This window comes from Cnephaeus nilssonii (assembly GCF_951640355.1).
Source record: "Cnephaeus nilssonii genome assembly, chromosome: 16".
Taxonomy (NCBI): domain Eukaryota; kingdom Metazoa; phylum Chordata; class Mammalia; order Chiroptera; family Vespertilionidae; genus Cnephaeus; species Cnephaeus nilssonii.
The window spans coordinates 51,950,957-51,976,293 of record NC_137087.1 but is presented as its reverse complement, the minus strand read 5'-3'; the positions used below and the strand labels follow the sequence as shown (position 1 = coordinate 51,976,293).

Here is a 25,337-nt window from a genome sequence, read left to right as displayed (position 1 = left end):
ACCCAAAGCCAGAGCTCTTGCCTGTAACCCACTGTACTTTCCACTGTGTGACATTGCCTCCTGATCTACAGCCTACTTGAAATAAATGGAGGTTGGTTAATGAACTGAGTGCTCTTTGAACTCTACACATTGGAAGTAGCAGATGCTTTGGGGACTTTTTACTGATAAATGCCCCAAAGCAGTACGACCTGTCAGGGTTAGTGTCACACAGGTTTGATTTCAAGTCCTGGATCCAAATTATGAGACCCTGGAAAAGTGGCTTTGCCTTTCATAACCTTATATGTCTGAATAATAAACTGGTTAGGAAGAATAATGAAATACAACATGATATCTAATCTATCAGAGGCTCTCGGTTGTTAATTCTCTCTTCCTCTAAAATCCCTACCAGTGATCATTCTCAATTGAGTGGTCCTTAGGGATAATTTTGTCTCAAAGGGGCCAATTGGAATATCTGGAGATATTTTTGATTGTCATGACTGGGATGGGTTGTGAATAGTCTATTGGCACTTAATGGGTAAAGGCCAGAGAATTGCTAAGCATCCTAAAAGGCACAAGGCAGCTTCCCTAACCCCAACAAAGAATCATCCACCCCCACATTTCAACAGTACTGAGGTGGAGAAACTATTCTGGACCAAAGAGAAAGACTACCTATTACCACCAATGTTCAGTTAAAAGAGCGATAATATCTTTTCTGCCCGCAAAGGCAAACATACTAACTTTACCAAAGCATCCATATCAAGATAGAAAAGCATTAGATTCCCAAGTTTGTGACAAGGAGTACAAAAATATAATTGAGTGAATATTCCTTGCTGTGTAGAATCTTCTATTTGCATGAGATAGGTTTGCATGCAAATCTATATTTCCAGACACATGGAAAGATTATTACCTTAAAATCTACCTGAGGGAGTAATAATTTACTTTAAAAAATGTAAATTTGTGACTCTTTATGGTTTTTATTTGAAATTGGAGGACTAGAAAAATTCTTTAGGCAATTTTGGACTTAATGACAATATCAGTTTGTGCTTTGAGATATTTCTTAGTACTACCTGGATTCCGCAGACATGAAAAGTTCCAGGATGCAGCAGGAGCAGGCATAACAATGTTGCAGCCCCAACAAACTGGCACCTGAGGCAGTTGCTGAGGGCATCCTCAGCCTTCTGGTATACCTGCTACTTTCCCTCCCTTTCTCTTACGTGTAATTTCCCCCACTACTACTTTCTTTCTTTCTCTTTTCCTTCCCTGCTGTCTATGCCTCTTGTCACTTGCCAGTGACAGTTGTTTAGCCCCAGTCATGACAACTCAAAAGGCACAATGCCTTGATTTAGTGGCAGCGTTTCAGTAGTGCTTCCTGAAAGATAAGAACGAGATTCCTGGGCACACTTTAATTTTCGCTCTCTGAGCGCCATACCTGCGGAAGAGGATTTTGCAGAGATAGTACTAAAAGAGAGCCTGTTTTGAAAACCATTATCAAGGGCTCACGAAATACAGCTGTTGATGATTTATTACTCACTGATATTTAAAAATAAAGCTAGTATTTCTAATTTTGCTGTGTTTAAAATCATTCCTCTTCAGAGTAAAAAGGAAACTCTTAATACAAAGGGAATGTTGTAAATAAATTTGGTCTTGGGAATTTCTCTGAGAAAATGCCACAATAGGGTATATTTTAAATATCGCTATGAGCCACAGTGCCATCTATGGCCACCTTCCATTTGAATTAGAAAGCGTAATGTTGCTACTTTGACAGCCTCTGAACAGACTGGGGAAGAGCGAAAGCCTGCTCAGCTATAAAATGCACTGACAGAAATCTCACATCCATATTTCCAGATTCCTGCAAAGATTATTTCCTCAGAATCCACCCAACGGAGTAGTAATTAGCCAAGAAGCCATAAATGTATGAATCTTATGATGAAAACACTTTGAAATGACATATTTTCATGAGGATAATCTCTCTGACTACAGAATCCTATAGCAAAATAATATGCTCACAAACCAAGACTCTTTAATCAATTCACATTTTTTAAAAACCTGAGAAAATAATTATTTTACTTTAAGAAACATAATAAACTTTAAAATAGCAATTAAGACATAGAATAGTATTTTTTTCTAATCTGAGTTTTTTTTATTTTACTGCAGTTCAGAAATAGTTTTAAAGTTATCTCATAATTAAGAACTCTAAAATGCCATTTGATATGATTATAAGATTTAAATTGATATCATAAGCTATGAGTTAAGTTAGGAATTTTCTAACCTGGCCACAAAAGGAACTTCAATTTCCCCCCAAATAAGGGAAATCCTCTAGTAATTCTACTATCAAGTTGTAAGTTATTTTCCCCACACCAATGCACTGCTAGCATCATTTGAAACCAACTAGATTTTCTCTCTTTCTTTCTGTTCCAAATTCACTTGGCTGATTGCCAAGAGAAAATATAGACACAGGGGAGGCAAAGAGTAATTCTGTTAAGATCAATGAAGATGTTGGCCATAACAGAATCCTATTTATCCATCACATCCCTACTTCTTTTTCTCTGATTAGAGATTACTGGCAATTTCTTGACAATTCTTGAACAAAATTAAGTTACAATCAGTCTTGCAAGACTTCACAAGGGGTGGGGGGAGGGTGAAAAAAAAAAAGAAAGGAAAAATTATATAGAGTTTTTCCTACTAAATCCAGAAGCCATATATATAACTTGTATAACTATATATGACTATATTTCCATTCTTACAAGGAACTTAATACGCCTATCTCCAAAGCAGTTAAAAGTGCACATTTATAAACAAAAAATTCACAGAAAGAAGTTCAATTGGCACTGGCTTAATGTAAGAGGTCAAAGCCACAGTTGATTTAGTGATATAAAATTAAAGGCTGAGAGTTCTCTTCTGTGCTAAGCTCAAGTGAAAATTAAAATATCCATTTTGCCACCAAGGGAGAAAAGTCATTCATGCAATGGTTTCTCTGTCTTCCCCAAATAAAGGTTATCATAGTGCTTAAAACTGTAAACCAAAAGGAAAATCATTTTTAAAGTAATTGGATACAAAAGAAACGTGGGTAACTGTCACTGTAAGATACTGGCCTTTGTCAACTTAAAAAATGTATTTAAAATAATAGCACTGACAATTTGAGAGAAAAATGAAAATAAGTTAAATAGCACTGCAAGCCATATGCAAGAATGGGCTTCACTGTTTTCAATGCTTTATTAAATACTAGAGGCCCGGTGCACGAAATTCGTCCATGGGTGCAGTCCCTAGGCCTGGCCAGTGATCGAAGCGTGAGCGTCTGGTGTGGAAGAGCAGATCCCGGCAGACCTCTGGGCCCTGGGCAGCATCTGGGCCCCCGGGCCCCCGCGTACCCCCCTGCGCCTGAGTCCCCACGCGGAGATGTGGTGAGTGCGGCCAGACGCTGTGGGCCGGGGTGCAGCATGGGCCTTTGGGCGGCCCAGCAGCACCACCCGCAAGCCAGGCGGGCAGTGGGCTCTCTCCCGGCTGGCCTCGCAGACCGGCTCTTGCGTGAACCCACGGGGAACCCAACCGGCCCCTGCAGTCCCGGCGGCTGTGGCCCGGCTCACTTGGAAGAGGCCGCGCAGGTGCAGGGTGGGCTACTCGCGGGCACATAGCCTGAGCGGGGGCTTCCCCCGCGTGTGAACCCTGGCATCCCGGGGGAGGGTAGCAGGGGGAGTGAGAGCAAGCTCGGCGGACACCCCACATTCTCATCGCACCTCCGTCCCCGTTACCTCCGCCCCCAGCTGGCGAAAGATTGCAGTGCGTCGCCGATGCCCACCATATTCCATGCTGCCCCCTGGTGGTCAGCACATGTCATAGTGAGCAGTCGAACTCCCAGTCTTACGGTCGAATGACCGCCCAAGGGGACAATTTGCCTATTAGGCTTTTATTATATAGGATAAAGCAACCACATTATCCAGCTCATGTAATCTTTCAATAGCTTCTAAACCCAAATGAGATAAAGGCCTAGTTGCTCAACTTAATCAATAAGGCTTTGCCAAGCTCTCAAGCGCATCAAGTTCTGATGCCCAAGACATACCCCATACCCCATTACATCACAAGGTTTGGGAGGGGGCGCAGGGCATCGGGGTTTTTAAAGTCCCCCCGCCCCCGCCCGCCCACCCCGCCAGATGATTCTAATGTGCAGCAAAGTTTAGGACCTAAGACTCTAGCTCCGAGTTTTATACCTGAAGCAATGTCAACACTCTGGCACGCCCTGCCTCCCTTCCACTATACTGCCCCTCTTCCATCCTCCTTTGCTTACATTGTTCTTTCAACTTAAGTAGACCCTGCTTCTCTCAAATTCTACCTCATCCTTCTCAGTTTGGGTATCATCTCCTTGTAGGTGCCTTCCCTCATAACCTCCACTTAATTTACATACAAACATGGGGGTTTGATGCCCGTCCTGGGGAATCTGATATTTTCACATACTAACCCATAAGAAAATTTATAACTTCCCTTACCACAGCATTGCAATTATTAGAATGATGAGTCCCTTAAAAATATGACTTATCTTTTGATTCCTTGAGCAAAGTTTTAATGCGTAACAGGTAGTAAATATATGTAAGGTCTTTATAGTAATCTATACCAAAACAACAAACTGTTGAAAATCACCAAAATTAAAACCTACTTTAATGAAGTGAATAGAAAGAATATCAGCTTGAGTCTGGCTGGTATGGCTCAATGGTTGAGCATCGACCCAGGAACCAAGAAATTACTAAGTTCCATTCTGGTCAGGGCACATGCTCAGGTTGTGGGCTTGATCCCCAGTAGGGAGCATGCAGGAGGCAGCCGATTGATATTTCTATCCCTCTATCCCTCTCCCTTCCTCTCTCTCTAAAAATCAATAAAAACATATTTTAATAAGAATACCAGCTTGAATGTTCTCTTCCTCAGCTTCATTTGTTCTTTAGTTATATATTAATTTTAGTATTATTTGTTTTACTAGCGAGAATTTTATTTAAATTATTTTGGCTTCCTCATTATTATTACTAGCTGTGTATTACATTGTCTTATGTATTGGGGCACATTCTAAACTAAATTCTCAGTGTATAACAATATTTAGAATTTTTAATTACAAAGCTATCTGGTTGTTGACTTCAGTTATGCAAAAGTCAATTCTTTGTTGATATTAATGGCAATATTTAACAGATACTATGGAATCTTCCTTCCTCTTTCCTTCTCAATACTGGTATGTTAGGCCAATGATAAAACAGTGCACGGACAGTGACTTCTAATAGCTTCTGGGAAATGTAAGGCATTAGAAATTAGGAAAGTAATGGGGAGGCTATCCAAAGTAAATAATTCAACATATATTTTGAAAGCCAGATGAAAAACACAGCAAAAATGTAACTCTAATTAGTAGTATGATACGCACAATAAAATGATGCAAAAATTTATAGTATCATAATTCTTCTACCTTTAATTCTGACTCTGCTACCACAAAGGTCGAGGAGAAACCTTGCTTGCGAAGATTCATTTCTAAAATGTCTTTCACAAGACAAAATGTGCTAGAAAATAAAAGCAATTCAACTTAGAAGGTCATATATGAGAATAAGATGGAAGACTTCACATTTCAGTCCTTTGTGTAAGCTAATCACTGAGAAAGAGGGTGTACATTTTCAGGATATGGAAGGAATCTTTTGACTTTGAAATACTTTAACCTCTGAACTCTTTAATTCTAGAATTACTACCTGTGCCCAGTAAAGTCACAGACTAAAAATCAGTGAAGTTATCAAAGCATTTGCATATTTATTATCTTATGTGACTCTCATATTTCACCATTACGTGGGCAAAATTGATATGATAATCCAAATTTGCAGATACAGAAACTGAAGTGCAGTATGAATATGCCATTTTTGAGGTCTGAGGTCTACTGTCCCTGGCCTTGTCTCACTATTTCACACTTCCTTTCTTGGCAAAGTGGTCAATGACCAAATTTAGCCTGCACACAATATTAGAAAAATACAGAAAGAGCAAACATCTGACACACATATATGATATTTTTAAAGTGTAAACAAAGCCATCACATAGAGGGCCTGGACCAGACCACATTTGAAATGAATAACACTGAACCACATTCTTTAAAAAAGTAGAAAGAGAAAATTTTAAATTTCATTAAAACTAAAAAGAATAGAAACCGTATAAGATTCTAACCATGGAGATAGTTTTCCCCTTTCTAAACTTTACTTTAAAAACACATGTGTCGCCCTGGCCAGTGTGGCTCCATTGGTTGGGCATCATCCCATGAATTGAGAGGTCCCTGGTTTGATTCCCAGTCAGGGTACATGTCCGGTTGCAGGCTCGATCCCCAGTATGGGGCTCGCAGGTGGCAGGGGATTGATGTTTCTCTCTCTCTCTCTCTCTCAAATCAATAAAAACATTTAAAATAAATAAAAGTAAAAACCACCTATGTCCACTCTAATATTCAGTTGAAATTTATTTATAGACTAGGTTTATATAAAAAAGATCAAAATAAGAAAACAATGAAACAAAAAATGTCAGCCATTGAACATGCATAGATGCAATGTTCCATTATGAAAGGAAAAGGGTAAAAAAATCAGGAGACATTAACAAAGGGCACCCTTGTTTTAAAGTATAGAATACATTTTAAAGAAACATTTCATTTCTATAATTTCTATATTTTCATTTCACACCCTAGCCAATGCCATGCAATGTGAGTTTCCAAATCATAAAATCTGGCCCACTCTCTCCATTTGAAGGATGCAATTACAGGTCAACTTCTTCAAAACCAGTAACAGAAATCTCCATTTTCACAGCAGATTTCCAAGTCCAAGACAGCAATGACTTGTTCTAAACAGCATTGAACAGAGCCAAATGGAGAATGGGAACACTGGGACACCTCCTTAAAACGGTCTGTGATGGAGCTTGGGCTACAGCAGCTTTTATGAATTTGCAAGGACATGAGGAGCCTCGAGAACTAACAAAATTCACTGAGGAGGGAGTCCTGCGTCTTGGTGTTCCCTAATGTGAGACCCCTTAAGAATTTCAGAGGCATTTTTAGCAAAGGCATTTAATCCATGATCTGACGAACTTCTTAAAAGCTAATGAGCAATATGACTCCACATTTGCTAGTTGTTTTTAGTCTTAAATATATATTTTTTTCCACTTCAGGGAACTAAAAGACACAAAATTAAACGAAACAACCTAAGCAAAAAATGCGACGATCTGTACACATGGTCCATTTCCTGAAGGCTTCCGAGGATTTGAAATCAAGAGAAAAGTCTCTGGCAAAATATCTCCTGTCCTATTTTAACTGCTTGTACAAGAAAGCTCAAAATAGTTGACACAGCAAAAGTCTTCAACCACTAGTACACAGTTTAAACCTTCACCCCTGAGATCAGATCGGGCTTGGTCTTGATCACAGGCAGTGAACGCCCTAAAAGCTATGTGCTAGGCCAGAGGTGCCTAATCTGCTGTAAGTTTTGTCCTGCACCTCACTAATGTGGGACTAGATAAAAGACAACAGAAATGGCATAAAAAGCAACTGAGGATTCATGAGAAAGAGAAATGAGAAGTAAAAGTCAGAAGCATGATGTGTCATTGCCAGTTGCTAACTTATTCAGCGTAGCGGCGCACAATATGGACACGCTTTATTCGGATGTTTTTGTTACCCTAGGGCAGGGGTCCTCAAACTTTTTAAACAGGAAACCAGTTCACAGTCCCTCAGACCGTTGGAGGGCCGGACTATAGTTAAAAAAACAACTATGAACAAATTCCTATGCACACTGCACATATCTTATTTTGAAGTAAAAAAACAAAACGGCAAAAACACCCGCATGTGGCCCGCGGGCCGTAGTTTGAGGACGCCTGCCCTAGGGCCTAAGTATCAAAGCTTTAGTTCAGTCGGTGGTACTAAATAATGCAACTGTGAGTTTCAAGATCCCCAGAATATAAGCTTTAAGAAGGCAATGGGCATGTGGGCGTCAGTTCTGTATGGGGCATGGAGCCGCGGCCACCAGGCCTCTGGCTGCCCCAGCAACATGAACACGGGCATCCCTGTCTCCGCCTTAATGTTTGCATTTACCAGGAGAGTGACAGGCAAGCAGTACTTTGATAAGAGGCATTTCATTTAAAAATCAATTAGCTACTTTTCTTTTCAAGGAATAATATACCATACATGAAAACTAAGCATGACTCACAGACAAAACCAAGTAGAAGGCTTGAATAGTACTTTTCCAGGGAAACTGAACCAAGGATTCCACAGATTTTGATAACACAGTCTCTGACCATATATTTACAGAACACCAGACTGTTTTTTGACCATGGGACAGTTTATAAGCAACCATTACAAAGTTTACTATTTAGGAGCAAACAATTTAACATTGAAACAGAGCTGGCTTTTTTACTATGGCAATTAGCTTCTTCATGTTCCAAACACCAAATAACATTTTCCCATTAATTTTTAAACCAGTGTGGCTTTAACTTAAAATAAACTGTACATCAAAAGCATGGAAAATAAACAGCCAGGAACACAATTTGACGAATTGGATTTATTTAGTTTATTTATCTAAGCAGGGACCATTGGATCTCTTTAATAGGCTGACAGTTGCACTGGGCTAGTTAATAAAACATTCAACAGTGTTCAGCCAATATAGAAATGCAAATCCCATCAGAAATATTTTATTCATGAGGCAGTAATTTCAGTTACTACCAGTTCCCTTTTTCAAAAAATGACACTCTGCAAATAAACAGTGCCATCTAGTGACTAATAATGAGGCCTAAGTTGTCATGGGTTTATAATTAACCTTTCAAAATCTTACCTGTTTTTATCTTTCCTCTTTATTTCTTAGGTAAGTCAACGTAGCTGGACAAAACGAACAACAGCAAAGTCTATAATAATTTGTTAAGTCTTTCAAGAAGGATTACAAGAGAGATATTAAAATCAGTAAACTTTATATAAAATTGTTTGTTTTAAAGCAATAGAGCACTATCTCCAAAAAATACACACTGCATCTGCTTAGAACACTCAAACCACTAGAAATATCAGAAAGTTGTAACAGAAATTTGCTCCTTCTGCCATAAAATGGCACTATAACTTTAATTCCAATGATTAAAAAATTGGCAAGGAAACAGAAAAAGTATTCCAATAAAATCGCAAAATCCAATCAGAAATCTGACACCAATTTTTTAAAAAATTACACATACAGGAATGTGTGAATGTACACACACAGATATATCTATACCAGTACAGACTCCGACTCTGCCAGTGACTACACTGGGTATGGAAGTTAGTTCTGGAGTTCATAAAGCTCTACAGGAGCTAAAGGCAAGAGGCTAAAAGCCCAAAGTAGTTCTCATAAAAACAGTTCCCATTGGAAGAAAGTGTCAGAGCTTCCAGAGTAAAGAAAATCTATTAAGGGCAACCTCAAATTTAGTACATAAGACCAACGACACAATATTTAATATGTACTGCTGTTCCATTCAAGTATACACGGTGGGAAGAAGGGTCAAGAGCATGAACCTTTTAAAGCAGCATCTTGGATTAGGAGACCAGAGTGACACACAAGCACAGATCAGCCCCCAGGAGGCATCACTTCAGCTGAAAATAGACTTTGGTCTCTTCCCTATACGGCGTGTCCATTTCCTGTGTCGGCCTTTGAAATTATTGGAGGCTACTTTTGTGAGTACAAGAATTACCAAGGTCAAAGCCTGGAATGAGAAGCCTACAAACAAAGGAGGCCCACTGCATGACAGTTTTCTGACAATTTCACCTAGTGCGACCTTGGGAACCAAGGTCTTAAGAAAATATCTGCAAACAAAGAAAATTATGTATATGCACCTAAATATAGTATGACTTTCTCCCTTAAAGGTCATAGTCATATCCAGATAACTAAAATATTTTTCAGTTTCTGATTAATAAATATTGGAAATATAAAATGAGTTCAATTTTAGATCAGATATTGAGAGCCGGGCATATCTGCTAGCCTTACCAACATTGATATAATATCTCCTATGGAAGAGTATCTTAAAAAGACAACAGCTCAGTTGTATCTAATTCCAGAGTTGTAAAATCCCTATAATGGCAGCTAATGACAGTATCTTTCTCATATAATTGTGGACTGAATGAGTAATGCATATAAAAGTACTTAGCCCTGGTTGGCCTCTTTTTATTTCTGAAATCACACAAAAGCAGAGAAGATATGGAGAAATAAAAACAAAGATGATTTGATGAGGCACAATAAAAATGTAATATCAAGGAATATTTTAATAATAGCTATAATGTTGCTGTTGATACTCCTTGATTCAGGAACCTGCCTTCTGAGAAATGATAAATTTCTTTTTTCTTAATGAAAGTAATCCTGTTCTAATATGTTGATTGTAGCACAATAAATTATGGAGAGAGTAAATGAAAATATATTAGGATTCAACAAAATATGAACTCACATCACTGATTGAAATATTATGTAACCATTAAGATGATTAAGAATTTATAGAAATGGGAAATACCAATGTTGGAATCTGTGCTTTAAAAAAAGGTAAAAAAAAAATGTGGATAGAGTAACACCATTATTATGTAAAATAAAACAATAAATTATGCAAGAGAGAAGGGAAGGGAAGATTGCAAGGAAACAAATGTTAAAATGTGGATCTTTGGGGGTAACAGAGCTAAGGTGATTTTTTTCTTCTTTCTACCCTTTAGGAATATTCATTCCACAATAAGCAGGCATTATTTTTACAGAGTTTCAAACAACAACATAATCTTTTAAATGGAAAGCATATTTGTTAAGTGCACACACTGGAGGGAAATTTCTTTTTGGAGACAGCTCTGTCCAGGCTGGCTTTCTTATTTCTCTCTAGAATGCATTTATATCCCTGCAAGAAAAATTAAGCTGATGCTACAATTACAACCACAGACACCAACCCAGTCTTTAAAACATGCTTTCTTGGTTTTCTACAGCTTCCACAGAATATACGTAAAATATCCCATGAATCAGATCCGAAAAGATAAAATGTAAACAGGAGCATCATGTTCTTGACTTTTCAACAAAAGCCAAAATTTAAAAGACTTTAAAAAAATAGAATATGGGTACTGGCTTCATTCATAAACTCAGATGCTCAAGTTGTCCATTCACCTGTTAAAAGAGAGTGCAGGCAGCAGCAGTAAAAGCTTCAAGCTGTTCCACAATATCCTTTGAACCCTGACCTAAGGGACCAACTCCGAGAGTCTGGAGAGTCTGCAGGTAGCTGGTTTCTAGGGCCATTCAGCCTCACTGCTGAGACGGTCAATAGAAGTGTCATTCTCTGATGTAGACAGCTCTGCACTAGGAGCTGGTCTAACAATCACATCACATAGCCTGCCAAACAGGGAGAGGACAGCATTCGGGCACCACTGACCTGGGATAGAAGTGAACTTGAGACTGCGGCTAAAAAGCTCTACTACTAACATCCGTTACAATCTAATCCTCCTCGCCAAATCCTGGATGTATGTGTATATAGGTCTTAAAGGAAGTTCATCTTTGCTACAAGAAAAAAGAAATACGCAACTACCCAAATTAACCACAAGATGGGGCTACCATCATAGGACAAGATCAGAGATGTAAAGCATTCAACACACCACATTCTCAGAGTTAGGGACCTTATCCTGGTGCATCATGTACTTGTTTCTTTCTTTTTCAACTTACTGAGACGTGCTCAAATACTTTATACAACATTAGTGTTTTTTGTTGGTTGGTTTGTACAAGTTTGGGTTTTTTGTTTGTTGGTTGGTTTGATTTTATTTTCTTAAGAAGCAAATCAAGTCTTAAACTTGGAAAATCCTCAACTATATTTCCCCCTCTATTAGCTGGTTCATTTTCCTGGAATGCCCTCACATGGCCATCTCCAAGCTAACCTCCCACAAATATTGAAGGGAGAAATCACAAAAACAGCTTAAATATGTAAATTCTAATTTTTTAAAAGTTTTCAAATACATAAATAGGCTATGAAATTGACTTTTATGGAAACGTGAAGCAGGAAACAAAGAATCAAGGAGAGAACACTAGAATATGTGTTCAGGTTATGTGATTCTGGTCCTGGCTCTAAATTGCAGTGTGACTTTAAGGTTAAGTCACTTGGTGTTCCTGGTCCTTCGTTTCCTCACTAAAAAATAAAGTGACTGAATTTTAACTTCTCTGGACCTAATACACCTAACTTACTCTGAGACTATAACAAGCCAAAAATTAAAAATATTAGGTGAGCCCTAGCTGGTTGGGCTCAGTGGATAGAGCATTGGCCTGTGGACTGAAGGGTCCCAGGTTCTATTCTAGTCAAGGGCACATGCCCACATTGTGAACTTGACCCCCAGTAGGGGGTGTGCCGGAGACAGCTGATCAATGATTCTCTCTCATCATTGATGTTCTATCTCTCTCTCCCTTTCCTTCCTCTCTGAAATAAAATATATATATTTTTTAAAAATTAGGTTATATGAGGCTAAAAGTCAAGAATGGAATTAGGCAAGTGAACTGAGTCATCATAAGTAGTAACAATGTAAAAGGGTTAGAGATGACCACTGCCTTCCCCAAGCTTCCCACAATTATAAATACAAATTCTAACCTGAATTTCAAAATCTCTTAGGTAGGTATTTATTCAGTTACAAATTAAATTCTATGATAGGTCATTGTAAACAGGAGACTATTACTTTTTCATTCTCAGATGTACACAATTATCCTTTAAGGGTTAATGAACAGTAAGACTACACTGAATTTTCATGCCAGCCGTGATAGGAGGAATTGGTCAAGAATAACCTCCCCCACTCGGAACAACTATAAAAATAGACAACATGTGTAAAGGAATTGTTTTCAAAAACTGGACAACAGGATCGCAGTCCCTGGGAGAAGGGGAACGCCTGAAATGAGCCCTACAATCGCATGGCTCTTAACCACGCAGGTACTTTCCCGACGACAGCACGTGGGGTGGAGCCCAAATGGAACACAGACGTCGCTGAGCTCAGGAGGCAGACGTGCAGCTTGGCCCTGCTGAGGTGGGCGGCACTGAGCAGGGTGATGGAAGGAGAAAGAGCTTCAGAAATCTATAAAGGGGTCTCTTTAGGTCTCTGGCTGAACATGAGCTTGCATATGCAGACGGCAAGCTCTCCTGAGGTCTTGCAGAGAACAGGTACTGGGGAGCTATGAAGGAAAGGGTGATTCCGGAGGTCACCGAAGCAGGGAGACAGAATTCTGACCAGAGGGTAGAGCAGTCACTGAATGCTCCAGTCATCAAATGGAGCCCGAGAAAGGCGCGTCAAAAGCAGAACTGCGCTAGACACGTCTTAACATCGCTGAACAATAGCCTTGAAAGGATCGATCTGGTCTGTTGGGAAATCATCTGTTTGCCCAACTAAAGCTCCGCAGTCTCCAAAGCATGCACTGTCAGCAGAGGTGCTAGCATGCCCACGGAGGCAAAAACTGGTTCTTGGGAGGATGGAGAATCTTAGCTTTTACACAGATGTGTGGTCCTCCAAAGGGCCATCGAACATGAGCAGACATAGACATACAGACATACAGAATATCTGTGCTGTTAACATTTCATGGGGTAGGGGAAGGAAGGGAACATTGTTTTTAAAAAGTCTAAAAATGTTCCTTAGCGCCCTACCCGGTTTGACTCAGTGGATAGAGCGTTGGCCTGCGGACTGAAAGGTCCCAGGTTTGATTCCGGTCAAGGGCACATGCCCAGGTTGCGGGCTCCATCCCCAGTGGGGGGTCCGCAGGAGGCAGCCAATCGATGATTCTCTCTCATCATTGATGTTTCTATCTCTCTCTCCCTCTCCCTTCCTCTCTGAAATCTATCTATCTATCTATCTATCTATCTATCTATCTATCTATCTATCTATACATATGAAGTAAATAAATAAAAATGTCCCTTAGAAGTGTAATATAATAATGGAAAAACATTGAGATGCACTGCTCTAAAGGAAAATGACAGTCAAGGGCACATGCCTGGGTTGTGGGCTCAATCCCCAGTGTGGGGCATGCAGGAGGCAGCCGATCAATGATTCTCCCTCATCATTGATGTTTCTCTCTCAAAGGGATAATGACAAAATATACGCTTTAACAACACATGATCCACGATACCGAGCACAGGATAATCAAATTACTAGACAAGCGAGGAAGCAATGGAACAGAACAGAAAGCCTGGGAGTTGACCTGGGTTTCATCCAGCAGGCAATGAAGACTCTGTAAGACTCCATGGACAGTGGGACGTATTCAGATCAGTGTGTGGGAATTCTGAAGTGCTGAAGAGGGTGGTTTAAGTGGGAGAGGAACAAAAGGAGGAGAGGCTACTACAGCATCCAGACTGAGGAACATGGAGGCTTCCAGCAGTGGAGGTGGGACAGGAGATAGCTAAGTGACAGAATGGTTACTTCGCAGTGACCAACTGGATGTGCGAGGTGATGGAGAGGGGAAAATCAAAATGAGAACTCGGAAGTGACGAGTACTTGTCAAATTGAAGTGTTTGTGTTGAATGGATTCTGGGAGAGGTATCCAGTAAATACTAAGATATAGGAATCTCAGAGGTCTGAGTTAGAAATGCAGTAAGTGAGGAGAAGCAGCCTGAAGAACCCAGGGAAGGCAGAGGGGGAGGGGAGGTGGGCTAGGAAAAAAAAAAAAAAGGCAAGAAGCCAATGAGCTATAAGGATAAAGTACTAAGGTGTCCTCTGCCTTTCCCCATTGGCATAAATGTTTCCCCAAAGTTGTGCTATTACAGTGGGAATCAGAGAGCTGCTTCATTTGCAGTAAACCTGAGAGATGAAGGACCAATTCTGCAATTTTTTTCTTGAGATTCAATATTTCTAGATGTATCAATATCTTTAAAATATTCTCCATTCCTTTAAAAAAGAAGTAAGCTATAATAAGAAATGCTTAATATGCTAATTAGAGCAGACATCCTTCCAGATGACCTTCTGGACAAAGCCAGGGCTTCGAGGGAAGCCTGGGTCCCAGGTGCCTGCCAGCAGCCAGAGAGAAACCCGGGTCCTGGGTGCCAGAGGGAAGCCGGTGCCAGCAGCCAGGGGAAGGAAGGCCTACTCTTACACGAATTTTGTGCATCAGGCCTCTAGTTAATAATAAAAAGAAAATAAGAATAAAAGGGAATTATATAAATATTTTCTACACTCTATTCAAATATCCCATGTGATATGGTAGAGTGGATGAAGGAAGCTGTAAAATAGGAGTCAAAGGACCACTCACTTCTAAAAGCCCTCCATCAGCTTCTCACCAACCAAGAGGAAACACCAAGGTCTTTACCATGTCTGCAATGCCTTTATAGATCTTTCTTCTGCCTCCCCCTATAACCTCCGGCACCTTTCTTCCTCTCTCACATAAGTCACAGAGAACACACCAGCAAAAGTAGCCACAACCGCCCTGCTAGTCACTCGCTATCCATTTACTCACTTTATTTTTATTTATAGCATTTGTAACTACCTGAAATTATATATATATATATATAATTTATATATATAATAGAAGAAATGCACACACCCATGTTTATGTATATATTTAGATATATACATAAACATGGGTGTGTGCAATTAATAAAACTAATAAATTCTTGTCTTTCTCGCTAGAATTTGAATTCCCTGGGAGCAAGAACTTTATCCATCTTAGGGGCTTCTTTCCAGCGTCTAGAACAGCACCTGATATACCACAGGACTCAGGAAAGGCTTGTGGATGAAATCCAGAGTCAATCTGAGCCTCCTGGTTCTGACACGTGTGAAATGGGGACAGTAATCCACACCTACTCTGTCCACTCTTCAGACAATAAAATGAAATTTGCTAAAGCACTTTATAATGATGTTTCTGGACACAGAAGAAAGCTGTGGGAGCAAATACACACACAAAGGCATGAATTGTTAATGACAGCCTGGAGCATAAGTGCTTAGTTCATACTTGGTGGTTCTATTTTTATTTATAATAGAAAACATGCCTGAGAAATATTCCAACTATGTGATATCCAAATACCTGGAAGAATCTACCCAGGATCATACTCCTTAGGAGACAAAACAAACAAAAACAAAAAAAACAAAAACAAAACAAAACCCTGAAGGTTGGGTTAGCTGACTTGTAAGCCACAGAAGCAATTTAGTTTCTGAAAAAGAATTTTAATTAGAAAAGATCAAAACTAAATTCAGTGTTTGGGGCTAAATGATGTCTCCCCCAATTCATTTAAGTCCTGACCCTAAGTCCCTCAGAATGTAACTGTAGTTGAAAACAGGGTCTTTAAAGAATTAACTGAGTTAAAATGAAGTCATTAGGGTGGACTTAATCCCAATAGATGCCTGGCTTCCTTATAAAAAGAAGAAATGAAAATGCACTAAATCAGAGGAATTAAGACAGGAAAGACCATGTGAAGATGTATGTAGGGAGAGGGCGGCCATCTCCAAGCCAAGGAGAGAGGCTTCATAAGAGATAAGGCTGCTGACACGTTGATCTCAGGCTTCCAGCCTCCAGAACAGTGAGAAAATAAATTCTGTTGTTTGAGCCACACGATCAGTGGTACTTTGTTCCGACAGCCCTGGAAAACTAATACACTTAGTCATCTAGAAACCAAGAGAAAAAAATCACTGGAAAAGAGTTTCATAAAAATGGGGTAAGCAAACAAAAATAATCCTTATACATGTTTGATTTCATTTTTATCATTTGTATTGAAACATTAACTTTAATTAGAGTTGTCTAAGGTATAAATTCGAGTTGTCAAAGTCTTAAATCAATCCAGTTTCCTCACCACACCTCCTATCCTTGCTGAGAGCCTGCCCTCCACAGAACGGTCACAGAAGGTGTATCTAGTGCAGAGGTGTTCTGTTCCTTTCATGTTTAGGTCCATCACAAATTCTAATTTTTTTTTAACTAGTAGGAATACAAGTTTAAAAGGCAACCACATCACAGCAACTGACATAGCCTATCTCAACTTCTCAGGAAAATATCCATTAAAATATAAAACAAACATGCAAGTTCCCTATTCTGCACTCTAGGTGGAATTTCTACTATGTCCCATACCATTGGTCTTGTTGTGGGAAGATATACTGGAGTCTAGAAGGTGTGGCCTCTAAAACACCAAAGGCAGGATCAGAGGCAGAAAGATCCTTTCTTTCTGAATTTGAATGCCAGGGTCAGAAATACAGTTGACTCACATGCCAACCTATGAGTCCCATCACTCCCAGGTAAAAAGCTCAGGTCGATCCTCACCTGCATATTTTTTTTTTCCCATTTCAAGTTTTAATTCTGGTAAAATACACATAAAATTTACCATCTTAACTATTTTTTAAATATATTTTTTATTAATTTCAGAGAGGAAGCGAGAGGGAGAGAGAGATAGAAACATCAATGATGAGAGGGAATCATCGATTGGCTGCCTCCTGCACAACCCCTACTGGGGATGGAGCCCGCAACCTGGGCATGTGCCCTTGACCGGAATGGAACCCGGGACCCTTCAGTCTGCAGACCGACGCTCTATCCACTGAGCCAAACTGGCTAGGACCATCTTAACTATTTTTAAGTGAACAGATCAACAGTTTTAAATGTATTCACATTGTTGAGCAACCAGTCTCTAAAACTTTTCATTTTGTAAAACTGAAACTCTATACCCATTAAGCAGTAACTGTCCATCCCCCCCCCCCCCCCCCCCACAGCCTTGCTGACTTTTGCAACTGCCACATTCTTGGCAAATCCTCTGAAGTCATGGATGAACCTCTTGAGTGTCCTCATCACTCCTTGGTGACATCACCCCGAGCCCAGGAGGGCATCTTGGGCGGGTGCGGTGGGGAGGAGGGGAGAGCTGAGGCTGAGTCACTGATCATCCACGGTTTCTCATTGCTCCTGCAGTGTGTGCTTACTGATATGCTGGGAGGCCCGGGTTCTCACTGCACCAGATCACAAAGGATTTCTAACTGCAGCCTACGACGCTGCCACCAAAGCTATAAACCTGGCCTCAATGGCCTTGAGACCCGGCATTGACTTGGCTTACTTATCGGTGAAAGTCCTTCCAGGCATCTGTTTCCAGAATAGGGAGGTTTCGTCCATGTTGAAGATCTGCTCTGGCAGGTAATTTCCCTCCACAGTCAGCTTAGCTAGAGTTGCCAAAAATCCTTCAGCTGCCTTCTCACCAGCATCTGCTGACTCAGCACTCACTTTCACGTTATGTAATGAGTAACAGTTCTTGAACTGTGTAAACCACCCAGAATAGCAGTAAACTCATCATTTCAGCCAGGTCCAGCCTAATCATTCAACTCTGCAAACAAACTTTCCGCTTTGGCCGTAACGGTCCTGGTGCTGAGAGGGACACACTGCTGTGTCTGGTCCTCCCTCCAGGACGTTAGAAGTTTCCCCATGTCCGACACAGGCCCTTCTCTAATTTTGGTTAAGTCTCATTGACTTCAATGAAGCAGATACTTTAATAGCTCCTGTCACTTTGTTCTGTTCTGAGAGATCGTAGCAATGGTGGCACTGGGAATGCCTGACTGGAGAGCAATAGCCACCACTGATTTTCTACCTTCATAGTCCTTACTTACTTTAATTTTGACTTTAGGTCAATCACTCCACATGGCCTCTTACTGGCAACATTAGCAGTGGGTTTTGTATGCTTAGGGGCACGATGAATGAAAAAACATGAGATTAAATCAAGCACAAGAGAGAATGATGTAACCAGGAGATATGTAGTAAACACGGGATGTATGAGGCTGTTTCGAGCATAGCACAGCACAGTTTCACAGCAACCTTTTTTTAAATGTAAGTACAAAGAGTACACTCTAAAATAATAATAAAAAGTATACTATAGTTTATGCCTAAACCCGTAACATAGTCAGTTATTGTCATTATCAAGCATTACGGACCGTAACTTATATGCAATATACTTTTATATGACTGACAGTGCAGTACGTTTTTAAAAATATCACCACAAACACAACAGCAAGGCGTTGAACGGTGACATTATGACACCATTATTACAACAGCATCAGGCAATAGAATATTTTCAGCTTGATTATATGGGACCACCATTGTACATGACTAAACATCATTAGGCAACACGTGATTATATAATTTCAGGACATTTATGAGCCTCTTAAGTCCATCTGTGACTATTGCATTATAAAGGCTACAAACTTTATAAGGCCTGAAATTTGGTTTCAAAATTCTAATAAATGCTAAATATCAGGAAATACTATCCAAACTCAAAGGACCACCTAGTTTGGATATGTCAGTGAGTTATGAATCCAGTATCCCTTGAATTCCATCATTAGCTAGCTCTGTGAACATTTGTAGGCCCTGGGTCACAAACAATGAAAGGTATTGCTTGTCTTTTGCACAATCTCCTGAAGACGACACACTTAATGCTGAGTGAGACGAGGCATGTGGAGGAAATGTCAGAAGACATAAATAAAAATTCAGTATAAAGATCAGTAAATATGACGAAGGATGGAATTTGACTCACAAAATCTGTTTCAAGTTTGCCCATTTCTTGCTTGTAGCTTCTCATTCTGTTGCTGTACATTCCTCGACTTTGGGGTGGTATCTCTCGGACTTCCAAATCCATCTGCTCAAGCTGACAGGGTGAGAGCAAAACGTCATTTAAACCATATGCTTACTCTTTATTTGACCAGATGTTTAGAGTGGAAAGGATTTCATTTCAATTCTTCATTTTACAGTTGAGGAACCAGGTCCAGGGAGTTACCTACCTGGGATCAAATAATATTGGGACTACGTTTGTGCTTAATTTTTGTTTAGGTGAACAAATAGTTACTGAGTGCTTGCCAAGTGACACATAGAGCACCAAAGTACTTACTTTCTCAGGAATTTCTATTCAAACACATGCATTAATCCAAACATCCTTAATAATAATGATTTTAATATGCTTGAAGTATCCCATCATTCAGTCCAACCTGGTCAGGTGTTTTGACCCCAAACCACCAGGACTATGGGGAAGATAAACCAAACCATTATTTCCAACCTTGAGCACACAGTGTCTGCCCAGCCTTAGTCATCTGGTAAAAATTCCAGAAAGTCTTTTCTGATTAGGAAAATCACTTACTAAGCAACATGTGATCTCATCCTCCAGCTTCACTTCTTACACTTTATCGCCACGTTGATTTGGAGTTAAATGGATACAGTAAAATGTTAAATTATACAAAGCTCACTGAAATCACAGCAGGGCACTTTTTAACAACCTGTCATCATATAACACTTCAAATACAACACATGAGCATCTAATGGGAGGCAGTACAGAAATATTATGATGGTTAAGAAGACAGGCTTTTAAGTCAGATGCCTGCATTCACACTCATTTAGGACCACAGTGCAGTAACAAGTTAAATCATACTTGCAATATTTGGCTTTTAAAACAAAAAATTGGGGTACAATATTTTTTGCTCCCTGTGAATGTATTTACATATAAAAAATAGTGGATTACTTAGAGCTCTGGGTTTAGCATATACTAGTACAGATACAAATTCTTACTCCACCACTTATTGATGTGGACCTCAGACGGCTTACTTAATCTTTCTAAGCCTCAGTATTCCCATCTATAAAATGGGGGGAGGTGCATAATCACAGTGTTGAAAATCACTCCTCCATGGTTTTCTCAGACTCCTGTAAGTCTTTCTGGGCATGCCAAGAATGCAAGGCCCTAACCACTCTTTTCCCTGGACATTTCTCAAGGTAATATTTGCAGGGAGCAATGTTGAGAGAGGAACTTCTGGGACAAAGGGAAGGCTTGCTTACAGGCTGCTGTAAAGCAGTATGTTTCCCAGGCTCCATGTTCCTCTCCTGTAAGACATTCCACTGTATGTGTGGGTATACATCTGGGCCACCTCGGCCACTCCTGTGGAAATTGGGGCTCAGGGACCTCATACAAGGATGCTCAAACTCTGGCAGCTGCTTTTGCTGTGAGTGATAAAAGTCTTTTGTCTCTGACTTAAGAATTTCATGTCTTCTATTAGCATCCATGAAATTGTGGCAAGCTCACTTATTAGTGAGCAAGTAGGAAAAAATTTCAGATCCTTAACAGTTTTTGATAAATAGTACTTGTCTCCCAGAGTTTTTATAAAAATTAATATTATTAATATTATAGAACAAGTAACATGCTTATCCCAGTGTCTGGTACCCAGTATGCCTTTAACAAGCATTGGCTATTGACAGCTATTATAAAATATATTATTAAGGAATAAAAATTAGAGCTGGATATTTAATGATATTCTGGATATTCTCATCTTTATTAAGAAAAACAAATCCCAAGGAAGTATTAAATTCTCTTCAATTTAAAAAACGAATGAATTTTAAATTATAAAATGCTAATTAGTCATTTTACATTTCTGCAATAAAACAGGCTAATGGAAGGCATCAGCTTAAATGAATGGTCGTGTGTTAAAATATATTACCGAGTCTGTACATACCAGTTCTTTTGCTTCTTCAAGCTGTTTCTCCACATTTGCAACCATCTGTTTCTTCTCATCTGAAACAGATAATTATATCAGAAAACTGCTAAAAAATAAATTTAATATTTTAAAACTTCTATTTTTCTTATACCTTTTTCCTTTCTGACAAATCCAATTTGAGAATTACCATACCAGGCAACTGACCATATCATTCTTTGGTTAGAAACCACTCTAAAGTCACTAATTCTAGGCTATCTAGAAATACATAATCGTATGGAGTACCTAGTGATTAAGGGATGCCATAACATTTTAAAAAGAAACCAAAAATTGTTTTGTTCTTTAGAAGATACTGTGTCAACAATAGCAGTTTTAGTGGTGGCATGAAGAATCTGCAAAATCTTCACTATAATGAATTGGGAATAACTGATTTACAGATACAATTTAAAAGTCACAGGCAAAAGCAATTCCTAAAACTGGACAAGATCTTAACAATCCCCAGTGTGGGGTGTGCAGGAGGCAGCCCATCAATGATTCTCTCAGCATTGATGTTTCCATCTCTCTCTCCCTCTCCCTCTGAAATCAATAAAACAAAGATATATATAAATAATAAAAATTAAAAATAAAATACAAAACTGTACTTCTGTTAACACTAAAGTTGGGTGTAATGGAGGAAATATTTGAAGTTAGGACTACTGATTCCAAACCCAAAGTCACTCCCTACTCACTGATTATGGAATATTGGGTAAGAACAGTCTGTACTCTCAAAAAATGGAGATGAAAAATGCCCACTGCATTATCTTTAGTTTAAATAAGCTGATACAAGTGAAATTACTTTTAAACTGCTCAGTCTTTGTATGTGGTTTATTCAAACTCTACCAAAACCAAGTTATAACGGAACTGGAATCCCCTTTTTCAGGAGAGACACATCCTGGCAGGTATTTTCAGAAAATGCCCCTCCTCCCCCCATTCCAAACCATTTGTTCTGAGACTGCACTTAAGTTTTGTGCTAATCAAATTTATTGAACATGTGTCATTTTATCTGCCTATCACCCTTCTTTTCTCAGGCAATAACCCCCACTCTTTTGAGACTGTCCTCCACCACACAGGTCAGTGGGAGATGCTGTCTCCTTCTATGACCCTGCTTCTCCAGTCACAGTGACTTGGCAAAAGATGGGCTCCTCATCCTAGCTAGACCAATCCTAGTAGCTCAATCCAGCCGACCAAGCAAAGTGCTGGAGCGATGGGAAAGTCTTTTCCTCTCCCTTGGTAGAGTTATGAGAACAGGTGTTTAGAAGCTGTTGGCATCCATTGGCCTAGCTACAAAGAGCAAGCATCAGTGGTTGAAAATGAAGCCTACCTTTAGAAACAAAGCTGAGAGGTAGACAGATAGGACAGAGGGGACAGACAGACAGACAGACACAAATGGATTAGATAGAGTTAGTTAATTAGTTTCTGGTTCCAGATAATTCTGAAATAGACTAGAGGCCCGGTGCACGAAATTCATGTGCTGTGGGGGGTGGGAAGGGTGTCCCTCAGCCAAGCCTGCACCCTCTCCAATCTGGGACCCCTCGGGGAATGTCCTAAACCAGCAGTCGGACATCCCTCTCACAATCCAGGACTGCTGGCTCCCAACCGCTCGCCTGCCTGCTGGCCTGATCACCCCCTAACCACTCCCCTGCAAGCCTGATTGATGCATAACTGCTCCCCTGCTGGCCCAATTGCCCCCAACTGCCCTCCCCTACAGGCCTGGTCCCCCCCAACTGCCCTCCCCTGCAGGCCTGGTCCCCCCCAACTGCCCTCCCCTGCAGGCCTGGTTGCCCCCAACTGCCCTCCCCTGCTGGCCTGGTCATCCCTAACAGCCCTCCCCTGCCAGCCTGGTCGTCCCTAACTGCCCTCCCCTGCTGACCTGATCACCCACAACTACCCTTCCCTGCTGGCCATCTTGTGGTGGCTATCTTTGACCACATGGGGGCGGCCATCTTGTGCAAGGGCATGAGGATCAATTTGCATATTACCTCTTTATTATACAGAATTTTGCTTGACTTTTCACGGTTAAGTTTCTTGAACAAACAAGTTTCTTTTTCTTTATTTAAAGTTGGGTTTCTGTGACAAGGAACCCAATGATTACTGACTGACTCATACAACAGACTAGAAAAGTTGTAATGCTTGAGAGGGGTATAACCCCTACGAGCTAAATAGCCCTTCAGAAAGACAGCCAACACCAAGTGGGGAGAGATTATTTTTATTTAATCTTGTAACTGTCACATACATAGGTTTTTTGCGTGTACTCCAGCCCATGCCATGGACCTCCAGGACTAACGTACACCAGGATTTCTCATTAACAAAGGAAAACAAAACAAGCAGCCCCCCTTGACCTCTAGTCCCCTTTGCTACTAACATCTCTCTCCTTCCAGCTACAGTCACATTTCCCTCCCTCCTCCCCCATTCCTCCCTGTAATCCCGCCCACACCCCACCTTTCTACTGAGATGACTCTCTCAAGACTAATGACCTTTGTTTGCACAAACTAATGGACATTCCTTGGTTCTATTTTTATTTAATCTTGTAGCATCTGCCATTATGCTCCTCCCATCCTGTCACGTTCTCCTCTCCTGGCTTCAGCGACACCCTGACTCTGTGACTCTCCTGAATACTCACTTCTATCTCTGCATCCTCTGCTGGGCATCTTCTTCCTCAGCCCATCCTCTAACCACCGGTGTTCCTCGGAGTCTAGTCCTTGCTTTCCCCACCTCTATGGCTATCATCTATGCCCCTGGCAATTTCATCTGCTCCCACTTATTCACTATCTTATTACCTATTTATAATGCTAAGTCTTTATCATTAATCCTGATATATTTGCAGGACTCCACACCTTTAATGCCAATGCCTATGCCCACCTCCACTGTGATTACCTGGCAAATTGCTATTCAACACTCTCTTCAGAAATCAGTACCTCTAGGAAGCCTTTCCTAACCCAACAAGAGTTAACCACTTTCAGTTACATAAAACACTGAAACTTTTACCGAATCTTAATGATTTCTCTCTCACCTCTACCGGTCTGATTTACTTCCTACCTTGGAGGCTCTGGGAAGACAGGAACTGTGTCTTAATCATCTTTATAGTCCTAAATTCCAGCACTGAGCCTGACATATAATTAGTTCTTGAAAAATGATATTAAATTGAATAAATAATGTAGGCCAGCTCGGCCAGTGTGGGTCAGTGGTTGAGGGTCAACCTATGAACCAGGAGGTCACAGTTCACCTCCCGGTCAGAGCATATGCCTGGGTTGCCGGCTCGATCCCCACTGTGGGGTGTGCAAGAGACAGTCGATCGATGATTCTCTCTCATCATTGATGCTTCTATCTCTCTCTTTTTCCCTCTCCCTTCCTATCTGAAATCAATAAAAACATATTTAATCATTTGTACGCCATAAGTACCTATAGACGCAAGCAGCGGAACTTTTTAAATTAAATTCAAAATATCGTGGCAGTTAACTGGTTAAAAAAAATTGATGGCTTCTTCCATACACAGCAATATCTGATCTCCAAAAGACTCCAGGGCTTAGCATAACTAACCAGCTAGACTTGAGCATCTCCTCCCGGAAAGGGCACTATCTGGCCCCACCACTCCCCTGACTCCCTCCTTAACAGCCAGTTAAAATCCAATTCCAATTTCATATCCCAAAGCCCCTGGTCACTGGTCTCCTTTCAAGTGTAGGCGTTCATCCAGAAAGATTCATCTCACTCTAGTCTAGGCACAGACAAGAAGCAAGAATTGAGGCCCAAGGTTCCTTTAAAAGTTCAATTAATATAACAAAGTCGGAGGAGCTGAGTCCTGCCAGCTTTTGCCGTCAGCAGTAGCAATAACATCCATCACTAAAGGCTAATTCCTGTATTTTCTCTGAAGGAAAAAATGTGCTAGTCTGTCACATGTTTTATTTCATCTGATTTTTACAACACTGTAACTTTGAAACTAATA

The 25,337-nt window shown here is 40.3% G+C and overlaps 1 protein-coding gene across 3 annotated transcripts in view; it reads right to left on the bottom strand.

The window, feature by feature from the left end:
* The window catches only part of VTI1A (vesicle transport through interaction with t-SNAREs 1A), a 326,845-nt gene that overhangs the window by 298,074 nt on the left and 3,434 nt on the right, over positions 1-25,337 (bottom strand). For all 3 annotated transcript variants that reach the window (XR_013814740.1, XM_079793566.1, XM_079793565.1), the window contains exons 2-3: positions 21,380-21,438; positions 19,423-19,533 (exon numbers count right to left, since the gene is read on the bottom strand). Coding sequence is in view for 2 of the 3 variants with exons in the window: in XM_079793566.1 (XP_079649692.1) it covers positions 19,423-19,533; positions 21,380-21,438 (170 nt within the window). In the remaining variant the exon portion in view is untranslated. The remainder of the gene's footprint in view (positions 1-19,422; positions 19,534-21,379; positions 21,439-25,337) is intronic.